The sequence below is a fragment of the Podarcis erhardii genome (genome assembly GCF_964252035.2).
Source record: "Podarcis erhardii genome assembly, chromosome: 11".
Classification (NCBI taxonomy): Eukaryota; Metazoa; Chordata; class Lepidosauria; order Squamata; family Lacertidae; genus Podarcis; species Podarcis erhardii.
The window spans coordinates 32,143,531-32,166,205 of NC_138501.1; the positions used below are offsets into that span (position 1 = coordinate 32,143,531).

Sequence of the window (22,675 nt, forward strand, 5' to 3'; positions counted from 1 at the left end):
AAGGTAGGCAGGTACTAACTGAGGGGAGTAAACAACAACAAACAGGGAGCTACATTCCATCAATAACTGCCACTAATGTGGACTGGAAAAACTGAGACAGAGTTCAATTGAAAGCAGTCATTTTTTGAGAAATATGCTCAAAAGCAAAGTGAGAAACAGCCACTAGCTGTTGTGTGAGACAAAGCAAGGACATAGTATCTTTAGTACTTCCTTGCTTTTGCTTGGCAGCCATGCACAGCCTAGGCAGATAGGATTAAGTCCCCAGTCTTCCTTGCAGGCGTCCCTGTGCCACCATGCTTCTCTCAGGATTCCCTGCCCTCTAACCCTGGCAAGCTTTTTGGGGAAAGAAATAGCTATCAAGGGCAAGAAATAACAATTTGAGACCAGGAACCCTTAAGTTGCCTTTTCTTTTTCCAGCTTCCACAGCACACCTTTCCTCAACATCCCCACCCACCCACTTTGCTTAGATTTAAAAGGACCCCTGACCATTAGGTCCAGTCGTGACCGACTCTGGGGTTGCAGTGCTCATCTCGCTTTATTGGCTAAGGGAGCCGGCATACAGCTTCCGGGTCATGTGGCCAGCGTGACTAAGCCGCTTCTGGCGAACCAGAGCAGCGCACGGAAACGCCATTTACCTTCCTGCCAGAGCGGTACCTATTTATCTACTTGCGTGACTAAGCCGCTTCTGGCGAACCAGAGCAGCGCACGGAAATGCCATTTACCTTCCTGCCAGAGCGGTACCTATTTATCTACTTGCACTCTGACGTGCTTTCGAACTGCTAGGTTGGCAGGAGCAGGGATTGAGCAACGGGAGCTCACCCCGTTGCGGGGATTCGAACCGCCGACCTTCTGATCGGCAAGTCCTAGGCTCTGTGGTTTAACCCACAGCGCCACCCACATCCTCTTTGCTTAGATTTACCCTCCTCTATTATCCTCACTGCCCAAAATCCTCTCTGCCCTCCTCCCTAGCTCCTCAGTTGCCCTAGATTGGAGATAAGAATGCAACTGCACACTGCAGCCAGTTGCCAGTCTAGGAAATAATCCTGCTGTCCTTCCCCTGGTCCCTACAGTTTCTTACAGTACTGTATTCTAGAAAAGTCGCTATCTGAATCCTGAATAGGAGTACTCCTGCTAGAGGCAATGATGCATAGCAGCATTTTGCTGCAGGTCTCTTTTGGTGCAGCATGAAAGTTAAAACCCAAGCTTAGGTATTTGCAATTAGGTTAACAGGGACATGAAATCATCTTCTTACAAAGGGTCACCGATTGACCCATGGGGGAAAAACAGTGCATGCACATGTCTTCTATGATGAGTGAAGCCAGAACCAAAAGTGGGCTGAACTTGCAATACTGAAGGGCTGTATGCAAGCTCGCTCTGCCGCTCACCCAGTGTTGGTGCTATCCCAACCTTAAGACCATATAAATTACTGCTACTTGGGCTGCATACACACTCCCACAGAAGCCCCACAGAATCTATTACAGAGCATTATTTTACATACCAGTAACTATTGTCAAACCAGGTACAGGACTGTGAAACAGTTTGCATGCAACTAAGTACTTGTGTTTCCCAAACTGCAAAGTAAAATGGATGAATGAAGCCCATCTGCAAAGAACTTAGTAGCATTCAGAATCCAATCTGAACAGAGACCAGAACAAACGCACCTGTGAGGGTGTACTTGTTAATTCCATCTTTTCTTGGGATTTTTCCTTAGCTAGTCGTGCAGCTTCTTTAAATTCCTGAAATTTTTCTGCAAACTAAAGGCAAAGATTATATAATTATACACTGCATATAGCATAGCTTTGCTAAGCAGAACATACTCTATATAATAAATCAGGTTAGAGAAAAACATTTGCTCTCCAATAATCAACAGGGGTTTATAGAGAATCTGAAGAGACCGTTCTTGAAATATCATGTTCTAGTGGTGGTGGTCACAAAGAATCTGTCTTCTGTTTGTCGTTCTATCTGCAAAAATACAATGTGGAACAGCTATTCAGATTGCTAAGCCAGGTTGCTACCTCTCAAAAATGTCCAAACCCATATCCTTTCAAAAACTGTCATCTAGCCTGTAGCCAAAAGTCAGTTATGCGGCGAAACGTTTGGTATAACAGTTAACCATTTAGAGCCTGCAGTATCAGGGAAGAGGACCTTTAGGTATACAGTGGTGCCTTGCAAGACGAAATTAATCCGTTCCGCAAGTCTCTTCGTCTTGCGGTTTTTTCGTCTTGCGAAGCACGGCTATTAGCGGCTTAGTGGCTTAGCGGCTATTAGCGGCTTACCGGCTTAGCGGCTATTAACGGCTTAGCGGCTATTAACGGCTTAGCGGCTTTAAGAAAAAGAACTTGCAAGACGTTTCATCTTGCGAAGCAAGCCCATAGGAAAATTCGTCTTGCGAAGCACCTCAAAAAACGGAAAACTCTTTCGTCTAGCGAGTTTTTCGTCTTGCGAGGCATTCGTCTTGCGGGACACCACTGTACTTGAATGCTCTTGCTCCTTTACCCACTGACTGGCTGGGTTTCTACTGAAGTAAAGCAAGGACTGCTGAAATTGCCATGGCTGAATATTCCTGCCTAGAGATTGATAAGGAAACTGTTGCTGTTCTGATCCTACTATATTTTTCCACAGTACTAGTCACCATTAATTTTCAGAATACAGCTTGCTAGCCTTTTTTTCCCCCAGCAAGAGGCTCTGTGGGTTTTTTCTAATCCTGTGTAAGTAATCAATTTTAAATGGCATTTTACTTCAGATGATATGAATCATCAGTTCTTTAGGTAGGAGCCAAAGGCTCCTCTCCTCCACTGGAGAAAGGCTCTCTCTATCAGTGGATGAGAAACTTTGAATTCAGACATTATGAATAGTAAATCAGAGAAGAATTCTCCTAGTGTACAGGGTCTGGCATATGTTCCTCTGTTACACTTGCTGATGTCTCTACCTGCAGAGTGGCTGGGGAAACCCAGCCAGATGGGCGGGGTATAAATAATAAATTATTATTATTGACATTGGTTCTCATACGTAAGTCACACTCTGAGCTGGGGAGCATATAGGAGGACAGATTCCCAAGGGCCAGTGGAGAAATTTGAGAGGAAAGATGACAAGCTTTCCCTTATTTTCTTTAATTCCTTGTTGCATATAAACCTCTGGTTTACTTGACCATTTTATCACCAAGAATTGTTCCCACATGTGTGCAGGCATCTATATTTGAAAAATAATCCTTTTGTAATTTGCCAAGAAGCCATTTTTGTTCCCAATCTAACTGGCTTACACTTGCTTTTACATTTGTTTAATTTTCACTACTCAAGCACCTGTCTGGTTCCACAGAACTATCTGTTTCAGCAATTCTGACAAGTAGGCAGCACAACCATTTCCAAATTCAATGCTTTCTTCAGATACCGTGCACAAAACCACATGTACCCCACTACATACTTCTCTGTAGAACAGCTGCATGCTGTAACAATTCAAAAGAATGTGCAAGAAGTCAATGTTCCCTGGGCTACATCTGTTCAAATACTCTGCTCCATATACAGGATACTCTCAAAAACCTACTTTCCCCACACATAAACTAATAGCTCTATGGATAGATCATAGCTTAGTAGGGAACATGCTTTGCATCTAGAAGGTCTTGGATACAATCCCTTGGCATCTTTAGTTGAAATGGTCAGGTAACGGGAGATGAGAAAGGCCTATGCTTGAGGCCCTGGAAGTCACAGACAGTCAGAGCAGACTATATTGAGCTAGATGGCAAACAATATGATCTAGTATAAATGCAGCTCCCTGTATTCCTAGAGCTCAAGCTACACCATAGCACTATTCGGGTTAAACCCTGACTTATACTGCCAAATCTCTCTTGCACCAAAGACAGCTCTGTTACCATGGCCACTGTAGGTTCTCAGCTGGAAGGGGGAGTGTGAACTGTGGGACTGGGCAAATGTTCACTAGAATAGTCAAATACGGTTTTAAGAGGGTGTCCTCCATTTGAGATCCCATACCACTTTAAAAGTGAATATAAACCCATTGAACAAGATTATATGGAGAGCTGAGGAAGACAATATCAGTGCTCTGACCATGTAGCTCACTATTTGCCTCTTCTCCAGCTTGGGTCTTTGCTTCATGCCTCACCATCATAAAATGAAAGCAAGCCAACCAAAGCAGAAATCATGAATTATGGTCCTCAGTGCCGCTGGTTTGGTCAATTCAAGGAAACCACTCATTGGCCAATGTAACTTGTACTGACTCCAACCCAACACATAAGGTTCACCTTCTCCATCAGGTTATATAACTGTAAGACTGGATGAGAGCACTCTCAACCCAAAACAGGTAATGCACACGGAGAAGTGCTGCCAAGTCCAATCCTGAACAAAGTTTAAGGACTTTGAATGTTGAGTGGGTTTTGGTCATTTGGCAAACAACATGATGGCACTCACCCCATTCCATGTAAAGAAACTAAGCAGAATGGCAGTTGTATCTTGGTTTGACTCCAGTGATGGGTCAAGCATCTTCCACTGCCCATGAGGGCAGCAAGCTCATTTATGGGCTTCAGGGCAGGCCCGTGCAGCTCCAATGTCTTGCTGCTACTTCCTGCACCACCCAGCACTTGCTACCTAAGGCAGCTGCCTCACTCTGCCTAACAAGAAGCCCAGGCTTAGTTTTGGTATCAAGGGTTCTGCAAATTCATGATTGATGGCTTTAGTAGTTTTAGTAACTTTTTATAGGCTAAAAAAAATCTATTTCAGCTTTTGGCATAGTAAAATATTAAAAGAGCAAAAGAATAAATTTGAGAATAAATGTTTATATGGCATTATTCTTCCCTGCAATTATTTTGCTTTTGCTGTTATGAATTGGAGGAATATAGTGGCAACTTATGGTTTCCTTGATGAGTCTTCCTCCAGGGCAGGGGTAGGGAGGCATCTTTGCAGACACACACTAGCCAACACTTCAAGACCATGTTGAGATATTACCTTGCCTTTTACTTACTTTTGAGAGATGGTGTTCAGAGGAAAATCCCAAGCCATAAACAGTATTTGCTCTGCTATCTGCCCACTGACCAAACTTCTGTGATGTTTTAGTGAATGTCATGTTGGGAGTGATGGTGCTGTTTATTATTGCCTGCAAAAAAGAAAAGAAGAAGTTATGAAATGACAAAGTAATATACTCATAAAGCTTCCCTTAACGTCATGGGCCAGGAGTCAGCTTCGCATGATGAACAGCAACCTGAAGAGGGAGAAGGTGGAATTTTGTTAGTGATGAACATATCAGTGTAGATCCAGCTATGGAGTCCAGTTCCTGCTTGCTCTCAGAGTAATTGTAAAGAGGGCAGAATGGAAGACTCAAAATTTGAGAATGATGCTAGACCCACTTTTGGAAAACTGGAGAGAGCTGTGCTCACCCGCGGGTTTTTTGCCTTGCATGCTGCGCTTTTTCTGTTGTTATCCTAGCCTTTAATTAAAATTTAATTAGAAAACAGGGACACCTTCAGCAACAGCCCTGCCCACCCCTTTGTTAAATGGGTGTAATAATGACAGAATCTTTCCCCCCATAGGATTAACAGAGATAAAGGTGGGGGGTGAAAAGCTATACAACCATTCCCCAGAGGAGTTTTTTCAGAGATAGGCTAACAGCAGCAACTGAAAGAGGCAGAGCAAGCTACCTTTTTTTCTACCCAAACTCCCCTGAACTCGCTATCCTGGGGATATTCTCTTAGGAACCTTTTCTCATTACAGTTATTTGCTGACAGGTCTCTAGCCTTACTCCAGGTTATTGCTAGTTAGACTTGGAAGCAACTAGATCTGCAGTGGACACATCGCTCTATTCCCTTACAAGTCCCTAAATAGCCAGAGACTTTGGAAAAATCAAAGCCTGTACCTCTGAAGCAGGTAAATGTTTATATCCAGATGGCATTCAGAAAACTAGAAAATGGAAAATGTTAAAAATTTAGAAAGGCACAATCAAGTGCACTCTTTTTATTTACAATGAAGACTGCAATCAATTCCAAGTACAGCTTTTAGAAAGTGCACTAATGAGTAAGCCATTGTGTCACCCTTAAAAATCGTGATTAAGGCTTTTATGGATGGTTGAGACCAATCCTCTTGAAAGAGTCTTAGTACATTTTTCTTTTGTATTTGGTTGTATGTTTGTTATGTGTATAACCTTAATAAAAATGTATTTGGAAAAAAAAAAAGAGTCTTAGTACAAAGGTTCAAATGAAGGTCACTCTCTATTAGCCTGTTGTATGACAGCATCACTACACTAAAAATGTTGGAGATATTGAAGTCATAGAATTACAAACCCATCAGGTGTGACAGATAGCACCTCCTTAAAATTAGGAAGCTAGCACAGGATTGGCAGAAACACATCTGGTGCAGCACAATCGTGTTCATGTCTACTCAGAAGTAATTTCCATTAAATTCAACAAGGCTTGCTCCCAGTTAATTGGGCACAAGATTATAGCCTTTAAAAAAAAAAAACCTGCTGAGGTGGCAGAAACAGTCATCAGATAAGATTCAGAGAGCATGTTATTGCTTAATTCACATGGCGAGGTTTGCTATTAGCAGCCTTCCTGAAAAAGCTTACTGGGATTATCATTGTTTTAAGAGACTGAACAGGCAATCAGGAATGTTGTGCTTCCCTTCAACAATTGCTGTAACATCAAAGCACCATGTGCAACTGTGTGTAGAAAGGGAGGAGTTTGTATTGAAAGGTTTGTTTCTTCTGCCGGTATGCACCAAAAAGGCATTGTTAAGAGGGGCTTTGAAACATGCTGCATTAGTTTTAAAAATGGCTATACAGTGGTACCTCGGGTTAAGTACTTAATTCATTCCGGAGATCCGTTCTTAACCTGAAACTGTTTTTAACCACTTTAGCTAATGGGGCCTCCTGCTGCAGCCGCGCCGCCACTACACAATTTCTGTTCTCATCCTAAAGCAAAGTTCTTAACCTGAGGTAATATTTCTGGGTTAGCGGAGTCTGTAACCTGAAGCATATGTAACCTGAGGTACCACTGTATAGAGGAGTGAAACTGTACATTCCACAGAAAATCTGTAATTCAGTTTTCCAAAACACAGTTTTCCTTACAATTTAAAGCAACCACAGGAAAACTCCAAATTGGATCAAAGCTTGTGAGACTGAGTGAGGGTCACTTAAACTGTCTCATCACATAGCAGCCGCTAGGCCCAAAGGAAGAAAAAGTTGCAGCACCTTCACCCTCCGCTGGGCTAATAGCAGCTTTGGGTAGTAAGATCAGGATAGAGTTAAATAGTCCCACATCTTCAACTTTGAGCTCTCCTACAATTGTTTGAAATGTTGAGTGATTCGATCCACAGATCTTATGCATCACATGTAGTTCTGTAATGTGCTCTTGTATGTGACTCTTTGGATCAAACTGTTGCGCAAAAGTGAAGAACAAGATAGCAATAATACTCCACATTTAATTTATTTCAGAAGTCTAGGTTAACGAAACCTAGTTAGCAAGTAGGTGCCATAAACTCTATTCTGTGTTTTTCAGGTTTTTCAAAAAATATGCTATCTATGCACTTTGTTCTAGTAAACTACTGCTCAGAAACTGGAGAAGGTTCATTTTAAAGCAATAATTAGCTCTGAATTTAGATCAGGGCCATGGGAAGTTTGACACCTGTAGTCAGATCAGTTCCTGAATCCAAAGGTCATCTTCCCTGGGATTAGAAATCGAGACTTACCACAGCAGCTTGAAATCTGCCACTCAGCAAAAGTGGAGAAAGGAATACTCATTCAAACCTCAGTAACTTTAAATTGCGGCTCATTCCAAGGAATAGGTTTTCAAAAGATACAAATGACGCTGAAGCCAATGAAATCCTAATTAAAATGCCTAGGTCAAAGGTTCATATTTTTTGCATTGACGGCAGCTGCCTTTCATCCAGATGAGGAGTTGGTACCATATAGTTGTCGAAAAATGAAGGAATATTTTAGCTTTCTACATTTAAATCATCCAGTTGGTGGTGCTAGATAATTGTGCAAACTGAATCCTTACATGAAACACTGCATGTTTATTCTGATGTCTGCAAGAGTTCACTACAGCATGAATGAAACTGAATGGCAGTGGAAATATTATCAGAAGTTTACTTTGTGCCTTAACCAACAGGATACAATAGAAAAATTACATGGTCTTTTATTGTTTGAAATAAATCATACAGCATCCATATCTGCTTTGCCTATTGACATCAACTAGTTTTCTTAATGAATTAGCAGACTGATTTACTCCAAGAATACAAACTGCTCATAATACTGGAGGCCAGGCAGCTGGAGTTTCTAAGTGGCTGATCATGAAATCAGCACATCTTTAGGCACCCCAGCCTCAACAATTATAGGACAATTAGCAAAATGCCATTTTTTTAAAAGAAAAAAACTTTTTCCACCACAGAGCAAACAATGCAGATGTTTTAATAGTATTCTATTGTCTCTCCTGCTATCAAAATTTAGATTGTGAACTCCTTTGAGGCAGGGACCTCCATTTTTCTTTTGCTTATGTTACACCATGAACTTGGGTGACATAATCTGTATTTTCTGCACAAGTATGCAGGAAGTTGGCCTTTTCCTTGAAGGTTTTATTTTTTTTAACTCTAGTCAGGAAGGATGAGTTTTGGATAATGTAATCTAAACACATTGATGAACCAATTTACCTAAGATAAAATATATTTGAACCATGTCAGGATTTTAAGAAGATTCAGAGGGAGAGAAAATGCCAGTTGGAATAATCAAGCTGTTGATTTCCAAATAGTAATTTAGACTTGAAATCTTCACATTCAATATTATCAGCATATCTATCTATCTATCTATCTATCTATCTATCTATCTATCTACCTACCTACCTACCTACCTATTTAACATATATTCTGCCGTTTCTCCCAATGGAGCCCAGGGTAAAAGGTAAAGGTAAAGGTAAAGGGACCTCTGACCATTGGGTAGCAATCAAATTTTAGTAAATGGATCAACTGTTGAACAGATTGATTAAATGAAACATTAGAACATTCCTCAATATGCAGTGTTATGTTTAGTACAGACGTTTTGACATTCTGGCACACAGGGAGAATAAGACTAGATTTTCTGGTGGAAAATGGATTTCTACATTAATATTAATAAAAAAATAAAACTACTCAACATAATATCTGCCATATTACTTAGGACTAAAGATATATACTCCAAGCAGAATGCTTTATAGCCTTCTTCCTCCTTTACAGTGAATTGAGAGACAGAGAAGTCAGAGGAAACAAGAAGTCCCCAAACAGGTTTCTCGACAAACTTCAAACATTAATAAAGAATTATATTGTATGTTAAGTTCCAAGACTGGTGTTCTCATTTTGCATCACTTTTCAGTAACGTTAAAAAGGGGGGTGGGGGGTGGACACACAGATTAAATGTAAAAGTTTACCTGAGTTTAAACTGTCAGATAGCTTACCTTTGAGCCATCCAAGCTGATTATCCTATAGACATTTCTTGTGCTGTCATAGAAGTAGGACACAGTAACAGCATGCTTGCTGGTGGGAACCCAGTTCTTCTTCGTGTTAGGGTCAATCTGGAAGACATGAGCTCGGGTGCTGTAGATGGGTTGCTCCCTGAAGGGCAGAAAGTAAAAGTGATGAATCTGATTTGGACGCAATATGGTTGTACACAAGTCATTTGGATATTCCATCCATTGGCCCCTATGAACTTCACTTTGCATGAGTAATGTACTTGGCCCCCACAGGCTTGCGTGCATGGAGTAGGATATATCTGTGAAGCACATGAAAAGTACTCACAGGAAAGGGAAGCACAAGTCCTTTAAAATAAATTGAGTGGCCAGCTGTACAGTCAGATAAAGGAGGCATATCTAAATATAGAGGCACTACTGATACACCACCTCCCCCTCCCTCATTCTCCATCTGTCAACCTCTTTAACACTAACTGTCAATAAAAGAAGTGTGATTTTCTTCCATTGAGCGAAACCTAGTGAGAGGACTTTTCTCATCCTTTTCTTAAAAGCCTAGAAGCCCTAGATATTATGAGCTATGACTTACTGAAAAATATTTGTTGCTTTCCTGTCAAATGCTTCACATGGTAGATCACAACTACTGCCTCTTTTAGCCTTTATCTCACAATCTAATATTATGGCTGTTGAGGCATGTATGAAATATCTGCTTATGTCTGCCTAGAAAAAAAAGTACAGAATCTGAGCTGTCCATTAACACCAATGAATTCATTAATTCAATAATCGTGTCGCTGTGATCAGGAATCTAGCACTCTGTACAAAATGGTTTGCTTCTCTCCAAACAAGTCATGATGCTAAGCTAAGGTTTGTCCTTGGCTTCCCAAACCTGGCTTGTTTGGACAGAAACAATGCGCTAGTTTGGACATCAAAGTTAGTCAAGGCTAGGGGCTTGTTGCTTGCACTTGAGGAGAATCTGCACAACAGGAGCAATTTGAAAGTGATAGCAGAGAATTGTTTATAGTATTGAATAGTTAATCAATGAAATATCAAATAAAGTGCCCTATATGTGATTTAATCCCTTAGATCAAATCTCTAAGTCACAAAACTCATTGGATAGCCTAAGACAAGTGCAGAATGTCCACCAGCCAACTTCATAGGATTGTGTGTAAATAAATGACTTATGTAACTTTGTACATTTAAAAGATCTAAACTAGAGTATTAATGCTACCAGTTTTTTTTTCTTCCAGGTTCAATCCTTTACATTTCTAAAGTTTAAAAGATGGAAAGGTTTTTTTCCATATGGACTGTCTAGCATTGCTGATGTTATCTAGTAGCTACTCTTCAGTGTTCTACTACTGAACTGCAATTGTAATTAACAATCTGAAGACTTTAGCACCATTCTCTAATTATGTAGGGGAGAAGTAGTGACTGATAGGTCTGCAATTTTCTGGATCCTGTCTCATTCTTTTTTAAAAAGCTGGTATTACATTGGCTATCTTCTTATAGCCTCTTATTTTAGTGATGTGGCATAATTTATTTACTAGTTCAGCTACTTCACATTGTATATCTTCACACATTAGAGGTAACTCTCAGGTAAATGCCATCTGACTCCTGTTATATCATATTTTCACAGTTCACTTCCTTCTACACTTCATAACAAAGTTATTTTAATATTTCGCAACAATATCCTAACCACTGAGAGCTGCTACAACAGCTGCCGCAACAAGGCTTAACATTTACCACCCTGAAACATGCTTGTACACACAAAGCAAAAGTAAAAACCAGGTTTCTTGGCAGGGGCTTTCTGCATTCTTCAATCACTGTCTCCAAATATTAGCAATACCAGAGGGAACCTTTCTTCCCCTTCATCCTACCCAAGGTATTTTTATTTAGTTACAAAATGTATATGTACCCTTCACTACTAAGAACAGAAAATACTATTTGCATAAAAATCAAAATTCTAATTAAAAATGGCAGGCTCAAATCTAACATCCTTAACAGGCCTGATAAAATAGAAAGGTTTTTGCCAGAAGGAGCCAGAGTAAAAAAATAGCCGAGTATGTACTAGGTGAGCCTCTCCACAGAACAGTGGTGTGCATTGAATTTTTTCTTAGGAAAGAGTTAGGGCCAAAGGTGACAGCTTCCAAGGGTGATGGGGGGGGGACGGGACACTGTGATGTCATGCCTGTGAGCACTGCACCTCTTTCCCTAAGCCAGGCTGAAGCTTTCTGGGCTCTGGGAAGGAGACACCAGGGAAACATTTAAGGGACTAGCTTTGTCCCCTTGGTCCACTGACCACACACCACTGCCATGGAAGGAGTCCCACAAGAGTTGCATGCAAGTTCTGCAGTGTAAATGCCAGCTCCTGGGGGCTGAGGCACTTTGCCTCCACCCCTTTTTCCCCCTAAGGAGCGGGTCCCATCAATGTTCAGATGCTCTATTAAGCCTCATTTCCCACCCTAGCTACAGCCCCAGTTTCATACCAACATCTCATTTGGACTGACTTTGGAGAGATGAAAAATGAAGTAGTTTTTTTGACCACTGTTGTTGTTTAGTCGTTTAGTCGTGTCAGACTCTTCGTGACCTCATGGACCAGAGCAAGCCAGGCACTCCAGGCACGCCAGTAGTAAGCAGTAAACTGGGACACGGGTGGCGCTGTGGGTTAAACCACAGAGCCTAGGGCTTGCCGATCAGAAGATCAGTGGTTAGAATCCCCGCAATGGGGTGAGCTCCCGTTGTTCGATCCCAGCTCCTGCCAACCTAGCAGTTCGAAAGCACGTCAAAGTGCAAGTAGATAAATAGGTACCGCTCCGGCGGGAAGGTAAACGGCGTTTCCATGCGCTGCTCTGGTTCGCCAGAAGTGGCTTAGTCATGCTGGCCACATGACCCGGAAGCTGTACGCCGGCTCCCTTGGCCAGTAAAGCGAGATGAGCGCCACAACCCCAGAGTCGTCCGCAACTGGACCTAACGGTCAGGGGTCCCTTTACCTTTACCTTTAAGCAGTAAACCATGCCAAAGATCCTTTGAGCCTCCTTGTAGCTTTTTCTGCTTGTGTAGTTTCCATTTTTGAAATACAACTGTGATGTAACTGAACAGACATATTTTAAAGAAAAATTATAAAGAAAAAACGCCAACACAACCAGCCAGCCAGCAGGCACCATCTAGTCTCATCTCCTGTTCTCCTAATAGGATTATTGCCAACCCAGAGTGGGTGGCTGGTTGGGCTGATTTTTCCCATTTCCATTTGCACTGAAGGAGCCAGAGTGCTATCTAGGGTTATACTAAGAGAAGCCTCAAATACTTCCACACTATTTGGCATTAGTAAAGATAAAGCTGGATTATTGTGTTCACTTTGGGTAACTTCTCCTTAAGATGGATGGTGCTATGTACATTGATGACACTATCTATAATTAAGGAGAAACAGGATGGAAAAGGTTTAGGAGGCAGAGGAAATAAGGGCACAGAAAAGACTTAAACCAGGGGTCGGCAAGGTTTACCTCGCCTGGGCCGGTTCACTCCAGTAGAGATCCTTCCATGGGCTGGATTGCGCATGCCCCCCCTGCGATTTCCAGCATCTGCGCATGCACAGATGCAATTCCCAGCACCATGGAAGCGAGTCCCCGCAACATGCTGTGCCAGTTTAGCGCAGTGCACGAGGACTCGTCGAGTGGGCAGCTCGGTTTGGGGGCGACTCGTGGGCCGGTTAAATGACCCCCATGGGCCGCTTGTTGTCTACCCCTGACTTAAACAGTAGTGAGAAAAGCACAGAATCGAAAGGAACCCCAAGAGTCATCAAGTAAATTAATTCATTTAATTAATTTTAATTCTAGTAAAGTCACTTTTGGAACTTGGAATCATTTTCTTAAAATGCTCAGCCTTGAACATTAAGGTAAGAAATAACTCTTTAAAATACTTAAAAGCCTGATACAAAAAAATGGTATTTGAGTGAATTCCTCCCACCATTTAAGGATAGGGTGAGAAGCAATTAGCAAGCACCACTATCACTGACCTAATAATTCTTTTTTGTTAGTAGATCACTGGTTAATAGTCCTTAATGATTGGTTGGTGCTTTTTTATGGGAGTTCATTGTTTCTTTATATTGAGACCTCTCTTGTTTGGCAAAGGGAAAGTCAGAATTTGGGGGAGGTGACCTATCACACCATCTCCAGCAAAAGGTGTGTGTGACAAGGCTCAGGTCCCTGGAAGTAATTAGTTCAAACATCTAGTTCACTAACTTCCCTTTAAGACCCTCACAATACCTGCCACCACAACCTATTGAGTTACCATAGATAGTACAGAAGAACACTGTATATTTACTGGCATAGCCTAATCTAAAATTACCAATTTTCCTCTTTATGGCTATCCTTACTTTTTACCTCTGCTTTCATACACTTTCTCACAACTCCACTTCAACTGTAATTCTCAGACACCCTCCACCTGTCAGTCACTCTGACTCCACCCAGCATTCCATCACGCTCCATGGCTTTCAGTCATTCTTCCACTCACTCTTCTGTTACAGTGTATCTGTAGGGGTGGACAGATGTGTCTATTTCTGGTTCATGTCACTTCTGTATGTGATCATTCCTCAGTCTGTGCCATCCTACTTCTGCATTAAACTGATTTTATTCAAAGTCCATGCAGAAACGCATATTTAAATATGCCATTGGTTGTTGACATCCACATGTATCAAGAGACAATGGAGTGTGCCTCTGGGGGTGAAGGCAAACCGCTGGAGAATCACAGCACCTCCTGTGCCTGCAGAGACCGGTAACACGTAACTGCCTCCCATAGTTTTTGCTATGTTAGCTACACAGAAGTGACCTCTCTGGGCAGCGTATATGGAGGTCCAGGGTTGCCTAGATGATAACAACCCCTGTTCATTCTGCTGATGTGGTCCAAAGGGAAGTAGAGCAATACATTAGGCACCAGCTTGGCTGCAGGAGTTGCCAGAAGGAGGCATACAAGATTCCATCCAACTGTCTTAGGGACTCCACTCTGGATTTGTGTAGGGTTTACTCCTTAACCCTCTCCTAGAGCAACCATACTGGGCAGGGCAGGGGTGTGAGGGAGAAGATGGGGATTTTTTAAAAGCAGGTCTTGGACCACCTTGTAATACTATACAGAAGTACCTCGGGTTAAGTACTTAATTCATTCTGGAGGTCTGTTCTTAACCTGAAACTGTTCTAAACCTGTAGCACCACTTTAGCTAATGGGGCCTCCTGCTGCCACTGCGCTGCCGCTGCACGATTTCTGTTCTCATCCTGAAGCAAAGTTCTTAACCCGAGGTAGTATTTCTGGGTTAGCGGAGTCTGTAACCTGAAGCCTATGTAATCCGAGGTACCACTGTAAATATGTATTTAAACCAGGGGTCAGCAACCTAAGGCCCATGGGCCAGAAGCACTCCGCGGAAGTCTTTTGACAGGCCCACAAGCTGCCCCCAAACTGAGCTGCCTGCACATGCACTGTGCTAAACCAGCGCGGAGCAGGACTCACTTCCGCAGACTCCAAAAATCACGTCTGCGCAGACGCAGACACTGAAAATCGCGGGCGCGCATGTGCAGACACAGAAAATGCGGGCACACGGGTGCATGCACTCGCACACATGATCCAGCCCATGGAGGGCTCTATGCAGGACCGATCTGGCCCAGGCAAGATAAACCTTGCTGACCCCTAATTTAAACTATCCACTCCCTGATTTGTAACATGCACACCATGGCAGATGGGTGGAATTTGAACAGAACTCTGCACTGAACACTTTGAGCATCCCTGCTTATGTGCACATGCATGTGTGTGCATAAAGTGGGGGTGCATATTTGGAGAAATAGCATTTCTAGCAATTTGGAAACAGGTGGAAGCAGAGAAAGCAAGAAAGTAGTGGATGGCACATGTGCCTCAGGATCTCTTTCTGGGGATTCTGATGTGGGGATGTGATTTGCTGCCTTGCAGGTGTGCCTGTTGTTTATTCTCACACACTATTTGTGTAATTGTAAATTAAGCCAGCGTTACAGAAACTCCGTAAGTTCCCAGTGTTCTTTCCTTTCTCACTGCTCAAAGAAGTGGGGAGGGTAGAAAAGTCTATTCATGAAGCTACACTCTATCCAAGTCTAGTAGCTGGGTGACAAAGATGGCAATATTGTGGCTTACGTTTATACTGCTCTTCTTTCACAGTGGATAAAATGAGTAGGCTTTTTTTAAAAAATGCAATGCATTATAATGCTTCATCAGCAGAGAAGGCACAAAGGGAAAAACCTAGTGAAAAAGTTAGGGTGAAGAAGACAAGCATAAATATTTAAAGCAGCTGAACCAACCTGGAAGAGTCCTCACTACAGTCAATCAAAATGCACCTCTCTTTTAAAGGCCAAGCAGTCCACCTGAAACATGGGAGGAGAAGCAAGACTAACTACTGGAATATACCGAATTCAATGATATGTGTAAGCTGTTGTTCTCATTGAGAAACTAGGAAAAAGATGGGCACCCTGCAGCCAAAATACCCACCGAGGGGTAGCCATTTTTATGTCACACATATTTTCAGCACTGAAAACAAGGAAAGCTGTGCTGTTGCTTCTTTAGCAAGTTCTGCTCCCTACAAAATATTAAGCCACGGGGTATTTTAGCAAACCGTTTTAAAATGAGTGGGGAAATTGTGTGGCGAACACAGATGGAAGCAGCTGCTACATGTGCTTGGTAGTGTAAACACATTGCAAATATGTCACAGCCTACTAGACTTCGCCATGCCTATAAAATTTCATCTCAAGCCAAGCAATGTAAAGTAATGCCCACAAAAAATCCACCTTAGATAACAGGCTAAACAAAACAGTAGACAATATGCTTCTCAGTTAAGGTCATTGTGACCCAGGCATCTGTATCATGCACTCGTTTTCTCCTCTTATGGTGTGCGTGTATAACATGCTATCTTATATGGAATGTACCAAGGACATCTGACATGACAGTTTTAAAAGCAACATTTGATAGTGATATTTAAAGGAAGACTAGCAACAAATATAAGGTATATTCAATTGGCAAGTCAACCTTAAAGCCAATCAAAAGGCCTAAATTCATTTACAGCTGCACTCTGCTATGCATTTCACACCAATACAGTACCCACTCAAATTTAAATGGGAAAAACAATTCTGCTACCAGTCCTTAAAGAATTTTAGTTGATTAAAATATATGTTGAGACCTTGCTTAGATTAGCACTCCAGTCAACAACCCAATCACTAAACATATTCTATTCCTGATTCTGTGAAATGTGTTTGGCAATCTTGCCAGCTTTAAACTGCCCCTTATGAAGAAAATCACTCAATTTTAAAGTGTTTAAAAAACACCACTAGTTGGGAGCCTCATTAAAAATTATACAGTTAAGAGATCTGAAACTTAGGAGTTGTTGCTTAACTACAGTATTCTAAAATTCAGTTGGGCACCAAATTCTCACAAAAACAAAAATTGTCACAAGAAGTTGTACAAAGCAGTGGTTGTGGGGTAGAAATCAAGGAAAAACAAAAAGGTACAAGCATTGTGTTGGATATTTTAGCCATGAGGTCAGCTATGCAAAATCCTGGATGTGATACACTAGTCATAATACGTATAGGTTTTGTCCAACTGTGGATTTTCAAGTTCTTCCTTATGGCCAATATGACAAACCTTTTTTTTTATGTGCCTAGCTATTGTATTTACTTGAAGAATATACTAGTGTCCCTCATACTGGGAACGTCCAGATGTTTTGGGCTCAAAACATCTGGAGGGCACCAGCATGGTGGAGGCTGGTATATACCATACCATAAGGAAAGCCATGGAAGCTAGAACTGCCTTCATCTTTTCATAATCTCCAGAGCTTTACTGATGCACTAGAACCTAAAAATGCAGAGAATATTGTTTCTTGATAAACTCAGGATCACTTGCCACAGACTTTCTCTAGGAGAGATTGTTGAGTTGGTTCCTGATATTAGAATTTGCTATGGATGATTTCACCACTCATGGAGACCAGTTTTTCAGAACTGGCTTGTGACTTGAGTTACCCCTGGAATAGCTATGAATCTATTTCTTTTGATAACTAGGCCACCACATGGGGCAGGACACAGTATGAACCTGGAACAGGGGGAAATGTCCTTTTGGTTCTGAATGTATGGTGGGGAAGACATTTTCATTGTCAAATCTTTCCATATAAAGGCACAAATCTCCATCCCTTTAGGGGCTGTAGGTAAATTAGCAAGTTTAATGTACACTCAGATTCAGAGCTAACTAGATTTCAAAAGATATCTGGAGGAGATACATGTTTAGCTTGAGAGCTACCAAGTCTAATTCACATTGGTTCCTTTGGGGTAAAAAGGAGTCTAGAGCAAGGGTAGGCAACGTAAGGCCTGTGGGCCAGATGCGGCCCAATCGCCTTCTCAATCCAGCCCACGGACTGTCTGGGAATCAGCATGTTTTTACATGAGTAGAATGTGTCCTTTTATTTAAAATGCATCTCTGGGTTATTTGTGGGGCATAGGAATTCATTATTATTTTTCAAAATATAGTCCGGCCCACCACACGGGCTGAGGGATGGTGGACCGGCCCATGGCTGAAAAAGGTTGCTGACCCCTGGTCTAGAGAGAACTATATACTTTAAATATATAATGATCCCAGAATCCATGGTATTTCCTGTTAAAGCATCTCATGCAATAGGACTGGGAAGGACATTAGTCCAAACCCTAGATAATAACTGCCAGGAACACTATAGATATTGTTCAAGTAGACAATGCCCTGACTCAGTATAAAGCTAGGGTTCCAACATAGTGCCCACAAAGCCTCTAAGCACCACCCCCTGCCACTGCTCCCTTTGTCATAAGTTGGGGAGAGTGGTTACCTTCCACATCCCCAACCATAAAAAGTACAGAGCTAAAGGAGTAAGAGTAACACTCTTTCCCACAGCCCTCATTCAGCTTTGTGTGCTCATCAAAGCACAGGTTAACACCTGAGCAGCTGGAGAGATTGTGCAGCAACCAAGGGTAGGAGGAAAAGTGTGGAAAGGGCAGTAATCTGGGAGACTGGGGAGAGGGAGGAAAACAGGAGCCACCAAGGCAGAGAGAGAGGCATGCCACCGAGAGAAAGAGTACACACACACATGAACACACGTACATCTTATTCAGTAAACTGGATCCTCTTGAAATGGCATTATTTTTAATGGGTTCTTTCCCCTACTCTTCCCATCACTAATCGCCTCTCTTAAAAAAAAACACCCAGTGCAGGCATGGGTACTCAATTTTTACAAAGGATTTTCTCAAAACTGCCACTATTAAATATGCCACCACTTTTCCACACAAGTGTTCTCCAATTTGCTGGTGATTCTATTGTCACCCTATGTTTAAAAAATGTATCATTGAGATAAATGCCTTTGATCAACGTTTTTGTGGTGATGACAATAACAAGAAGTACAATTTTACTCTGTAGTCTACCAAGGTAAGCTTTAATTTGATGGTGTTTTGAAGTTCATGGTGTAAAATCAGGCAGATTCATGAGAATCAAAAGAATATGTATGTGGACTCTCTTTCTCTCCAACTGTCCCTGTTTTATCTGTAACACTATGGAAAGTGGGGAGAAAAGCAAAGAAAGGGATGATGCCCACTGTACTCTCTAAAATTCCAGATGTGCCTGCAAGACTACAAAAATTGGTAACTTCTGTTATAAATGTAGATTTTAAAAAATCTTATATGTATGTATTCTAACATACCGGCAAAAATGAATAAATGCTGGAAAGATTGTCTCAAGGAGCCTGTCACTTGGTGGAATAAAGCTCTTGCTGAGCCATTAGGTACTACAGCACCTCTTGCTGAGCCAGTTCCAGATGGTGACTCTGAAAGCTTTTGAGAGCTCAAGACCACTCTTCTTCGGCTTAAAATAAGGGCACGAACAATGAACTTCACCACCTGCATCTTAAAGCTCATCTACACATTCTTTACGAATCAGGTTAATCCAATAATTTTTCACATTCTCCAGCAGGTTTAATTTGCCATTGTTCAGAGACAGTAGGGAAAAGAGGTCTGCTGCACAAACTTAATTCTAAGGATAGTAGTGAGTAAAAACCTGTTGCATTATTTATTTTATTGGGTTTATTGTACTTCTTTCTGTGCACAACTACTTTGCAGAGGGGTGTTACTTATTAGCTGAAGTTAACTTAATTGTTCTCCAAAGGTTAAATACACTGATGTTAGCAGTAGCAAGTTTAAAAGTGGAGTTGTTGTTACAGTATTACTTTGAAATAACCAGTTGTGTAAACACTATCATTTCAGTAATGTCTGCTCTTCAAAAGCATTAATTGCAATTTCTACCTCAGACACTATCACATTCTTCCATCAATTCAATGATATGCCCCAAAACCTTGGATATGGAATTGTTCTCAGTGCACATATACAAAGACAAAGAGGGATACTCATCTAGATGATACTAGGTGTACCAAACTGCAATTGAAATCACCACATTTAAACAAAAACAATTAAGCAATTAAGTCTCAGTGGGATCACTGAGACTTCTGAATTGTACTAAACCTTTATTAAACTCAATCACTTTCTTACAGGATAATAAGCTATTTAGCACTATCAAGACTAGAAAACTTTAACAATTGTTTGGAATGTGCTTTCTGCAGGATATAGACAGAAACATTTAGAATGTAGAACACCTTTACTATCTAGCCCCAGACAGTCCACTACCCAGAGCTTCCATTGTCTAGCCCTGTTCCCCCAGACACACCACAATTGATGCTACACAGAGCATCAATATTTCTACTTCAAACTACAATTATTGTAGCACTTTACCATTTTCTTGTGTAGGAGAGAGAAATTTCTATTAGTTGCCATGAAAGAACTAGCTATTAAGGTTAGGATAAGATTTTGAAGTTGGAACATGTAGGGGCTTGCCTAGGGACATTGCCTTCTTTTTGTATTGGAGGAATAAAAGGGAATAAATAGGAACAGACAGGGCAAAGCATGAAAATCAGATTTATATATATGTATCCAGTTTGGGATTTTAAAAAGCCAGGCTTCCTCCCCTCTCTTGTGTGAAGGAAAGGGACACCTGCATGCCCCCATCAAAACACCCATGGGATGCTGCCTTTGGAAGGAGTTCTGCATACTCTGAAACAACAAGGGGGGCCTGCTCCCACAGAGAAGCAAACCTTGATGCAAACCTCTCTTTGTTTGCTTCCAGCTTTTATGAGCCTCCAGGTGCTGATGCTCCAGGCTTGGTATGGAATGGGAGAAAGAAACCTCCAGGCTCCAGTGACCACCAAAGATGCTCCCTTTGAGCCAGAGAACCACTGAAACAACCTCCTTCAACAAGCCATTGTCTTCTTTTATGACTGGGATGTTGATTCTTAATTTAGTATCCAAATCTCAATCTTTTCCACCACTTAGTAGCACAAGTTTTTATCCCCACAGATAATATACCTGGAATAACAAATCAAGTTGCACTTCTTTTCTAATAAGAACTGAGATTCTGTGCATGTGACAGGTTTTTTAAAAAAACAATTTTGATTTCAGCAAGCCTTTCTAAACTACAAGAACACCTACCGAGTCTAGATTCATACAGATTTGATTTTAGCATATTTAGAGTAAAGTAATGTTCAACACAGCTACCCTGACAAAACTATTGTGGCATTAGGTAATCTTCTGTTCTAGTCCTTTGCAATACTAGTGCCATTTTTAATCAGGAAGTGGAAGACTCCATTTTGAAAACTCAGTATTTTTCCATAATACATTCTTCATTAACTTGAAGGTAGGAGGAACCCATATTATCTCTTCAGCTTTTAAAAGATACCAGAATTGGCACAGGTAGCTCTGGTTGTATTTTTACTATGTATGTGTTTCAGTGTCAACCAGCAAGCAGTTGCTGAGAGACAGCTGTGGGTTTTCAGTGTGTCTAAAAGGAAAATGAAAACTATAGTTCTGTTCCTAAACAGAAGGCACACACATCTGGTTTAAATGCATTCTTGCTGTACCAGAACAAAACAGTGCAAGAGAAATTTCCATAGCTGATAGTGCTTAGCATTAAGGAGCTACCAGGCCTACTGCTATAATCAGCTTTAGGAGGCTCCAGTGCTTCTGTTATCTTCACAGCATTTATTTTAGATTTATTTTTCAAGTGCTTATCTGAAGCTCTTTATTTCTCAAGAACTGGTGCCTAGCATTATAGCTCTTAAAAGGTCAAGTTCAGCATTATTACATGGAAAAAAGACTACTGTATCCATGTAGTTTACAATCTGCTAGCTTTTCAGTATGAGAGTTTTATTTAAAATTTGTATTTAAAAAGCTTTATATTTTGTATTTATAAACATTTTGCTAAAAAACTTAGCTTACTCTGACTAACTTAAATGGCAAAATTCTACAACTTCAAAAGGCAATATAGAGGCAAAACCCCATGTGTACACCCTCGTCTTCGCCAAGAATCAAATCACCTTTCCTTAGTAGGAATCACGGAAATTCCAGAATCGGATGTATTATTTTAGAGAAGACAACACACCAGATTTAGAATACAATTGAATGAAGTCAAGTTGCATGCATCACTATGCAAATGTACATTTGATGTATAATTCTAGTCTGGGTTTTTTATTTTTAAATATATAGTAGATAGTACCAGTAGATCAGGTAGTCAAGCTAAATAAAAAAAAAATTCTTAAATTTTACAATTAATGTTTGAACTTGTTTACTAATAGAGGCAACAATCCTGAAGTAACCTAGTGAGCTTCTCTATGCTTCAGAGTTTTCTACAGGTTACTTCCTATAATAAGACAGAGTTGTCAGAGCAAAACTACAAGATACACTTTTTTCTTTTCTTTTTTTCTAACTGAAAAGGAGTCTTGGGACTTGCCGTGAAAAGCAGAACACCTGCTGCTTAGCAGTGTCCTTTCTGTGGTTTCTATTTTTCTCCCCACAGAGGGATCCAAAAAAACCTATAGACTGGGCTGGCTCATTTAACTGAATCACCCTTCATGCAAAAAGAATCCTGTGAACATAGAAAGTTATCACAGGGAAGGTTCTAGGCTAGGCTTTGCCTAAGACAAAGTACATTCTGGGGGGCCTGGTGTATACTTCCCCTAAAACAAAATACCACAATCACTTATTGCTTTAGGGATGACATCCAGCTGGTCTTGCTCAGGCAATCACTAATCCTATAGTAATGAGCAGGATCTCCAACTCAATACCCTTAGTGCCTCTTTACATTATGCACCTACAATGGAATTAAAAGATAAGCTGGGGTGTCTGTCTGAGAGTG

General features: G+C 41.1%; 1 protein-coding gene across 5 annotated transcripts in view; it reads right to left on the reverse strand.

Annotated features, from left to right (window-relative positions):
- The window catches only part of HOMER1 (homer scaffold protein 1), a 74,212-nt gene that overhangs the window by 35,385 nt on the left and 16,152 nt on the right, over window positions 1–22,675 (reverse strand). For 4 of the 5 annotated variants that reach the window (XM_081881236.1, XM_081881238.1, XM_081881235.1 and 1 more), the window contains exons 2-4: window positions 9,422–9,578; window positions 4,969–5,100; window positions 1,662–1,754 (exon numbers count right to left, since the gene is read on the reverse strand). In XM_081881236.1, coding sequence (XP_081737362.1) covers window positions 1,662–1,754; window positions 4,969–5,070 — 195 coding nt within the window. In that variant the 5' untranslated portion in view covers window positions 5,071–5,100; window positions 9,422–9,578. Of the gene's footprint in view, window positions 1–1,661; window positions 1,755–4,968; window positions 5,101–9,421; window positions 9,701–22,675 lie in introns of those variants that run through there. The other variant, XM_081881234.1, reaches the window with a different exon arrangement.